An 8,551-nucleotide genomic window follows, 5' to 3' on the forward strand; every position below is an offset into this window, starting at 1 on the left:
CAGTCAGGTGCTTCTTGTTTCCCTGGACCCTTCATTTGTTAAACTGCCTGTGCTAGATCAGTTGTAACAAAGACCCGGACTTACTGCGGCCCTTGAGGGCCGGTTTGGCCACCCCTGGATTAACCGTTGTTGCAGTTGTATTAGTTTTCCGCCAGCATCCCGTTTATAAAGGTGTGTTGTTGTTTTTTTTCCCCCTTCCTCTCTTGTGTGTGATTTGTGCGCAACACCTGCGCCGCAGGAAACATGTCGCACCCTCGCCCCTGGCTTGGCTTGGATCATTTCAACAAAGCTCCAAAGAGAGGTCGCTACACCTACCTGGAGAAAGCAATCAAAATCCACAACTAAAGCAACCCGTCCTTTCTTTCTTCCCACCTTCCTTTCTTCCTCCCTGCCTAAGTCACACCATAACTGACTGTAACCAACCTCACGTGCGTACGCGTGTGGAAGTGTGAGCTTGAGTGTACGCGTGTGTATGCGGGCGCTCGTATGTGCGCTCATCACTTTCAGCCCAACCGCCTGGACGCAAGCGAGCTCCGCACTTGTTCTTGTCTTCAGCCCATCTTTCTGCAGCTGATGGATTCTCCTTCAACTCCAACATAAACTGCGACTACATTTCTGGGTGGTTTTTTTTGTTTGTTTTTCCCCCCCGAAATCCACCGCTTTAATAATTTTTTTTGTCCCCCTCTCTGGCTTCTCTTAACTGTTGACTGCCTGTGTTGTGCCTGGAAGTGGCGGAAAATTGGATTTTAATACGTGGAGAAGAGTAACACAGAAAACTATTATACTATAATGTATATATCTATAAATATACATAAAGTTCTAGACTTAATTTTTCCCTCCTGCCTCAACTCGTGTTTTTTTTTTTTTTTTTTTTTTTTTTTTTTTTTTTTTTTTGGGTTGACTTTTAAATGAAGACTTGCTGCTGTGAGAGAGTCGAGTGGAAGTACGCTTGCAACTACTAATTGGCAGCGAGAATAAATAACTGTTGCCATTCATTTTACGCAGCCCGAGTGTGCTTCTTACGTTTTCTGCTCTCGCCCTCTTACGCAACAATCATAAGTATTTCCACGTTTACGCACAGTTGTCTCACCTAGTTTTGTCGGGAGGACGTTCTTGTGTCTTTCTGCAGAGTTTGTATTATTATATAGTAATAAGAATTCACTGCAAATGTTTAAAGTGAAATAAAACGGGGTTTAAAGAGAGCAAGAAATTTGTCTGTATTTCATCTTGCACGCTGGCACTTGACATCAGAGAGCTCTCAGGACTGGAAAATGTTTTGGGGTGTTGTTTGGGTGACGGTCCCTGGTTATCTTTTGTTTAGCTGCTTTTCTCAGTCATTCTACCCATAGAAACACCAAAGCACCTGCCTTTCAGCTCTTATTCATCCTTTCCTTTCTTTCATCTGCGCTGAGTGAAAGTGTCACCCCCTGGTGGTCGGGAGCAGTAAGCGAAATGTGCATGTGGCAGGTAGCAGCAACTTGGCACGTTTAAAGATTGTGTAAAGGCAAAAACCAGCATTGTAAGAAACACTTAAATTCCGTTTTTTTTTTGTTTTTTTTTTTTTAAAGCACAGATGGAATGCTCCTCAGTGCGTAGTGAGGCTGTGTAAAGACAACATTTAAGAATTGTATATTTAAAAATATGGACATGTAAAATTTAAGAGAAACACTCGCCTTTGTTTTGGGGTACAGAAGGAGCCAGTTGTTCATATTTCTTGTGTGTAGGTTTTCAAGTTTTTTTTTTTTTTTTTTTTGGTTTTTTGCGTTCCTGATGTACCATCGACAGTTTGTTACATTCGCATCTGTTCTCCAAACTAACTGCACCAGTTTTGTCTCGTTCAAAGGTGCAGTACAAAGAAGACTTGCAAATTCACGTTTTTTTTCCCTCCCCAATTGAAAATCCTCAGTGTAGCAGCAGTGTACGACAACTTATTCCTGTATATTGCCTTTTTGCTGGAAAATGTATGTTGAATAAAATTTTCTACAAAAGACTGCTTTCTGCTTGCTCACACCAGTGGTTTAGGAACACTGCCATTTACGATGATGGACGTCAATCACGTAGCTTTTAACCCTTTAACACCGAACGTGTCGGCAGCGACGCGTTTACGCATATCATCTTTGAAGCTTCGTCACGCTGTAATTACATCACCCACGTGCTGCTTGTTGGTCTCGTTTGAAAGTGCGGAAGTTGATGTCCACACCAGTTTTTATTTGAAGTCAATCGACCAAGTAAAACGGGAAATAATGTCATTTGAGTTTTATAGTTTTATTGCACTCATAAATATGCATTAAAACGCTGCATGGACCATGTATCCATCTCCATATTTCCATCATTTCTTGTCCTTTTTCAAAACCGAAAGCAGCACAAAAGACTACTTATCCCAAGAGTCGTTGTGATGTCAGGAAGGACGAACCGAATGTGATCATTTTTAATAAATTTCCGAGCGAGGCGCCAACTATTGAAAGGGAGGCATGCGAAGCAAGCAGCGGCCGGTGTCGTGCCGAAAAATGCACAACACCGGTTGGTTTGAGCGAGCGACTTTGAAACGTGCAGAATGAATCTAAAACTACATTTAGCACAACCTAATGCATTATTTCATTAACTCAAGGAAGAAAATGAGTCGTATTTGTCGTTGTTTTCCTTTGATGAATCGGCGTCTCGGCGAGTAGAAGTGACAGTAGAGCGCAAACGGCGAAAGAGTAGGCTGTGTGACGACGTGTGTGACGCAGCTCCGTGACCTGTTCAAGAAGCTTTATTGAGTGCGCAAAAAAAAAAAAAACTTTATTGGGTCGCATGCCTGAAAAATTTGAATGGAACTACTTGTCAATATTTTTTTAAAATACTTTTTTCAATGTTATATATATTTTTTCTTCACTATAATCTTTTCGATTTTTATGTAGACGTGTGTGCGAGAAACTTGATGGCATGTACGTATATACTTTTGATAAGGTGATGGGTACAACACCTAACTTCACAAAGAGATATCTTCCTAACCCTTTTTGTGTTAGATGATATATATAAATTTTTTTCTCACTATTTTGCACCCTATATAGACTGTTTTGACCATAGTATGTGTAAAGGCCAAAAACGCCTTTGACCATATCTGCTGTTTGTGTTGAATTGTCAAACATAAAACTATTCAATCTTATTTTTTTCTATTGAATGTTTATCCTAACAAGTTGAATAAATATTATCAAGCTTCAAAACGGTTGGTCGAGCATGTTTGGTTGTCAATGGGACGCCAACATTACAAATTTTGAAACAATATATATATATATTTTTTGTCTTTTTGGGTCCAAAATGTGGATTATAATTGGTCAGTGAAGAAAACAACAGTTTAGACATGAAGTTCAAGGTGTCCTGAAAAAAGGGACCCAATTTGGCCATTTTAAACAATTTTTTCTTTGAAATATAAGGGCAACATCAAATGCATGCAAATTCGGACAAAATAGGCTTAGGTGTTAAAGGGTTAAAGGGGAAGTTCAGAATTTTTTACATCAGGCTTAATATTAGAGTTAGCAAAGGGTTTAATTAGTCGGTGAAGTTGATTCCAACAAATTCCGTTTCTTATCTGTTGGTTTGAGGGCTCCAGAGTGGCTAATTTAGCGCAGGTCAATTAGGCTGACTTAGCATGCCAATTAAAACAACATATGCACGCATGAGAATCATCGATGACCCATGCAATCAATAGTGTTGGCTGTGTTTTCAGGATGAAGTTGATAAAACTTACCATTGCATTTCAATATTTGCAATCCAGAAGCTCTGCAGAGGAGCAGGGCGGAGTGATATCACGTTTTTTTTTTTCCACCACTGATTTTTTTATGTCGTAGCCAGCAGCAAGTAACCAGTTTATATTGTTCCTTGTTCTTCATAGGGAATTTGTGGAAACTTTCCTTTGTCCATTTCATTGTTTCAACAGCCTCTAAATGCACATTTCACCATGTTGTCGGCCGTCAATTACCTCAACAGACTGATGCTGCATTCGAGGAAGGTGGGAAGTCAGATTTTCTAGCCTTCAATCTGGAAAAATATCATTGGAACGCCCCCACTATTTGATCACTTACGAGGTGGCAGGTTTGTTCGAGGTCAAAATGTCTTTAGATGGCCAAAACAAACAACCTGTCGCGATCAGCCATCTTTGCTGTTTACATTCGCTTGGAACGCTTTGAGGTCACAACTTGTAGCCTCCAAGCGGGAGATGTCAGACTTCCAACCCTCCTCGAATGCAGCGTGAGCACGAGTGGCCGAAGCACTCCTTTTTATTGTGGTCGTATTACACGTCTAAAAAAAAATAGTCCTGCAGAGTGAAATGGATTATGGCAGTTTTTTGTGACATTGTTTTGGCCTCATCGGTGTTTTGGAACAATGATCTGCGTTTTGAATTTTTTTGACTATGTTGGATGTGCACCTAGATCTGTATTGTTTTTCATTGGCATGCTAAGTTGGTCCCATTGACTCGTGCTAGCTTCGCCACACTGTAGCCCTGAAACTATGAAATAACTTACAAACTGCATGGAATTTGTTGAAATCAACTCCACAAACTAATTAAAGCCCTGCTAACTCGAAGATTAAGCCAAATGTCAAAAATTCTGAACTTCTGCTCTAAGAATTAATATCACCAGACGTCCAATCCATTTGAAGTTCATTTGCTGCCATCCCTCCCCAGTGGTGGAAAGTAATGAACTAAAAGTACTTTATTACTAAAGTACGTTATGTGTATCTGTACTGGAGTAAAAGTGATACTCTTTAGTTCACTACATTTTACAGCACGTATCTAATTTTTACTTTTGAAATTGTCGCTTCCGTCACACGTTTTTTTTTTCCTCGTTGTGAATTGATCATTTCGATTTCATGCCTCCGCCGCAATCGACACCCCCCCGTGCAACTTTACCATAGTTGAGCAGTAGATGAAGCAACACGAGTACAAGGAAGATTAGGCAGGTGAGCAAGATATTGACCAATAGAAACCAACAGTGAGAGCAGCGCGCCTTCAGATGGGTGCTGCACACTCCTGTACAGTTGGCACACACATTTTTGATTTGTAAATTTTAAAGCAAATACTTTTATCCCTAAGAATTTTTTTCTTCTTCAATACTTAAATAATTTTCCCACTGTACCTGTATCTCACTTACCCTTGGCACTTGCCCTCGGGGGATTCCCTGCTGCTTTAAGGGCTGTTTCAGTTCTCCAAACAGCTGAAGTGAACTTGGTGAGATTGACCCTTGAGGGCTTAGTGATCGAGTCAACAACGATGGTCACTTCAGAGCTGCTTATATCCCACAATGCATTGTTGTGGTGCATGAAAAATATGTTCATGCCATTTCGATAATGAAGCTCAAACACCATTGGCACCTCTCTATTTACCACCAAAGAAGAAAAGGAATTAAGGAGCCAGCAGTGTTTAAATGTTATACCAGACTGCCTTTTGAATTGTAAAATCATCATTGTTTAAAACAAAACCAAAAAAATAGACTGAGTGTGGCAGTTATGGCAGAACATATGGAAATAAAGAAATTAAGAAATATCAAAAATGAAACTACAAGTAGGCTACTGTATAATTGGACTTTCAATGACTGTCATTAAAAATAAGGAAATAACTGACAATTTTTGTCATTGACTTTTCTATTTCGCTTGCCTTTTCTATTTTTCTTTTACCAGGAAGAATGGTCTGTCAATCCAGTAGCGTTTGGAGGACAAAATATTCCTGGCAATTCTCCGTATAGTTTGTGTGATTTTGAATTGGCAGTATAGCGCCACCTCAGCAACGTGTGGTTGATCCATGATGATGATTGTCTTGCCTGTGAGTGAACGAGGGCAAGTGTGGCCGCTAGTGGCTGAAATATATCATTGCATGTAAATGACTTTCCTGTACACAGTGTATATGAATTTAGAATTAAGACTTTGCTGGTAAAACGTCTATAAAATTTGTAAACCAATAAAACAACAGCAATGAATGAAATGAAAAAAAAAATGTTTATGATGGGTCAAAACAATTTTATGAACAGATCATGTGACTAGTACCTTAGAGCAGTGGTCTCCAAACTATTCCACATAGGGCCGCTGTGGGTCCTGGTTTTTGTTCATACCGATCAAGTACAGACCTTTTCACCAATCTGGTGTTTTGTAAGTGTAATCAGTTGATTGCAGTTCAGATGCTGCTTATTTTAGTGCAAACCACAATGGTTAAAGTAGGGTTGGGAATCTCTGGCATGAAGCCGATTCGATATGTATCTAGATACACAGGTTACGATTCGATTAAAAAACGATACATTTTTAAGGCCGAGCAATTCGATACGGTTCGATACAGAGTGAAAACGATACGATAGTAAACATTTGTTGTGTGTGATCGTACAGTAATTTAAACATTAATAAAAAAGATTAAAGACTAAGTTAAACAACATTTCATGCCATAGTTATGTTTGATTTTTTTATGAAGAAAAAAAAAAAAGCTTACTATATGACCGTCATTTTGTTGGATGGGATTGATAATAAAACTCCAGTGAAAGACAACAATAAAGTGCAGTAATTTAATTACTGTATTTCCTGGTGTTTTGAACACAATAAGTCAGTAATTTAAGTGCAAACTTTCAACGTAAACATTACATGCAAAAAAATATTAGTTATATGCAGCAGCTCTAGGAGAAAAGAATTAAACCTGCTAGTGTTATAAATAAATTATAAATTATGCTTTACCACTGGTATAACTGGGGGAATAAAAACATGGCATTTTGGACAGACAGGTCAATAATCATTACTTTAACCTTATACACAGCAAAGTTTAAACACACTTATGCCTGTGCTTCCACATTTTTTTTATTCCTCATCACTGTCTATATCTTTTTTGAAGGGCAGATTTTTCTTGAGGAAGATCAACTAATCCACATGTTCATGTTTAAGTAGACTGCGTTTCGTGGAAACAATATGCCGCCCTTTCTACCATTGTAGTGGGTTATTTTTCAGGGTTAAAAACTCACGATCTCTGTACCACTTCACACTAGCTCTGTCCTACGCGAACAGATCTGGCTGCTTTCGTCACTTCAAAGTCCGACTTTTGTTTTCTGGGGTGCATTGAAAATCAATCGCTGCACGTGGCTGGCGTCGGTGATCAAACTGTCCATTGGTTTAGCATGTGGCTTCGTTGCCACTACTACCGGTAGTTTCGTTTTGGGCTGTGAAGAAAACGCTTCGGAGCGTGCGTTACAGTGGTTTTGTTAGCTCTCGCGTTGTTATGACACGCCCGTGACGATCAGGTAATGACGGCGACTAGTAGCGGTTCTGCCGAAATGAAGGGAAGTTGAGGCAACCACTACGGCGGTCTAAGTGCGCTGTGTGGTGAATGACACAAGTGTAGCATGTGAGGTAAAAGCTAAATTATACTAAGCAATGCAATGAACTAGGCATGAGAAGCCAATTCTTGTGCTCGCGATAGCCGAATTCTATCTCTACTATCGGTTCATTGAATATTTAATGGCTAATTACTGTCGAATGGTCATTTTACTATTGATACAGCTGTATCTCTCACCTGTAAAACTGGATATCCGGTCGTATCGGCTTAGTTAAAAGGTCTGTACTTGATCGGTATGAACAAAAACCAGGACCCACAGCTACTGTTGAAATTCGCCTCCCCAGACAAGTAGCACGGAAACAGAGACAGCTGAACAAAGTGCCGCTCTGCCGATGCTGCCTCCGCGCGCGCCAACCGGGAAGGCAGAACTTCGTGCGTTCATCTCTGATATTAACCCTTTGTACTGACTCCATGTTCCAAAAGTTTGAAAAAGACTCGCCAAAAGCAGGTTGACAATTTATTCGTCGACAATGGTCAAAAACAAGGCAAAAACAGACGACGGAGGGACAATTCTGGATCCAAAACAAGGCTACATGTTTTCGAGCAGCAAATCTGTCTATCCCCCTTAGAAACCCTCTAACCCGAAGGTGTGTCCAGGCGTTGCTTTGGGATCATCCCTCTCTGGCCGGTTTCGGGCTGTTTAGGTTCGTGCGTGGATGGGATGTGGTTGCCACAACGACCGACGCTGGTCTTGACATCACAGGCGCATGCTATCAACTTTGTTATCCGGGCTGGCACTACTTGTTTTAGGACAAAGCGCGCTGGTCTTTGTCCTTGTTCGTTTGTCGGGTGGACTTAGTGCCAGAGTTTGGTGCGTCAATCTTGCTCGTGGCGCACACGTTTTGGGCTTCTGTGATAAGATGGCGTTGTGTATCTATTCTGCTTCTTTAAACTATGGTGTGCTATTTATTTTTCATTAGGTGTGTTAGAGTAGTGCAGTCCTACAGTGAAAATGAGAAATGATACTATTCCCTGATTGATTATATTACGTGTGTTCGAGTAATGCAAACAGTTAGGCGGTGCCTACGAGAAATGGTACCATTTTTCCTTTTCCCCCTCATGAGCGCCGATAAGGTGGTTCACTTTACTGTGTTCAAGGCCACTGAGTGGAGTCTGCCTAAACTATAGTTAAATGAATGTGTTATACTAATGCAAACAATTATATGGTGTGAGTGAGAATGGTACCTTTTTTCCTTCACTACCCTC

General features: G+C 40.3%; 1 protein-coding gene across 9 annotated transcripts in view; it reads left to right on the forward strand.

The window, feature by feature from the left end:
* The window catches only part of usp7 (ubiquitin specific peptidase 7 (herpes virus-associated)), a 38,949-nt gene extending 36,977 nt beyond the window's left edge, over nt 1-1,972 (forward strand). For 7 of the 9 annotated variants that reach the window (XM_057861195.1, XM_057861196.1, XM_057861200.1 and 4 more), the window contains one exon: nt 239-1,972. In XM_057861195.1, the coding sequence (XP_057717178.1) occupies nt 239-345 (107 nt within the window). In that variant the 3' untranslated portion in view covers nt 346-1,972. The remainder of the gene's footprint in view (nt 1-238) is intronic. The other 2 variants (XM_057861197.1, XM_057861203.1) reach the window with 1 other exon arrangement.
* Nucleotides 1,973-8,551: the final 6,579 nt, after the last annotated feature.

This window comes from Corythoichthys intestinalis, chromosome 16 (assembly GCF_030265065.1).
Source record: "Corythoichthys intestinalis isolate RoL2023-P3 chromosome 16, ASM3026506v1, whole genome shotgun sequence".
Lineage (NCBI taxonomy): Eukaryota > Metazoa > Chordata > Actinopteri > Syngnathiformes > Syngnathidae > Corythoichthys > Corythoichthys intestinalis.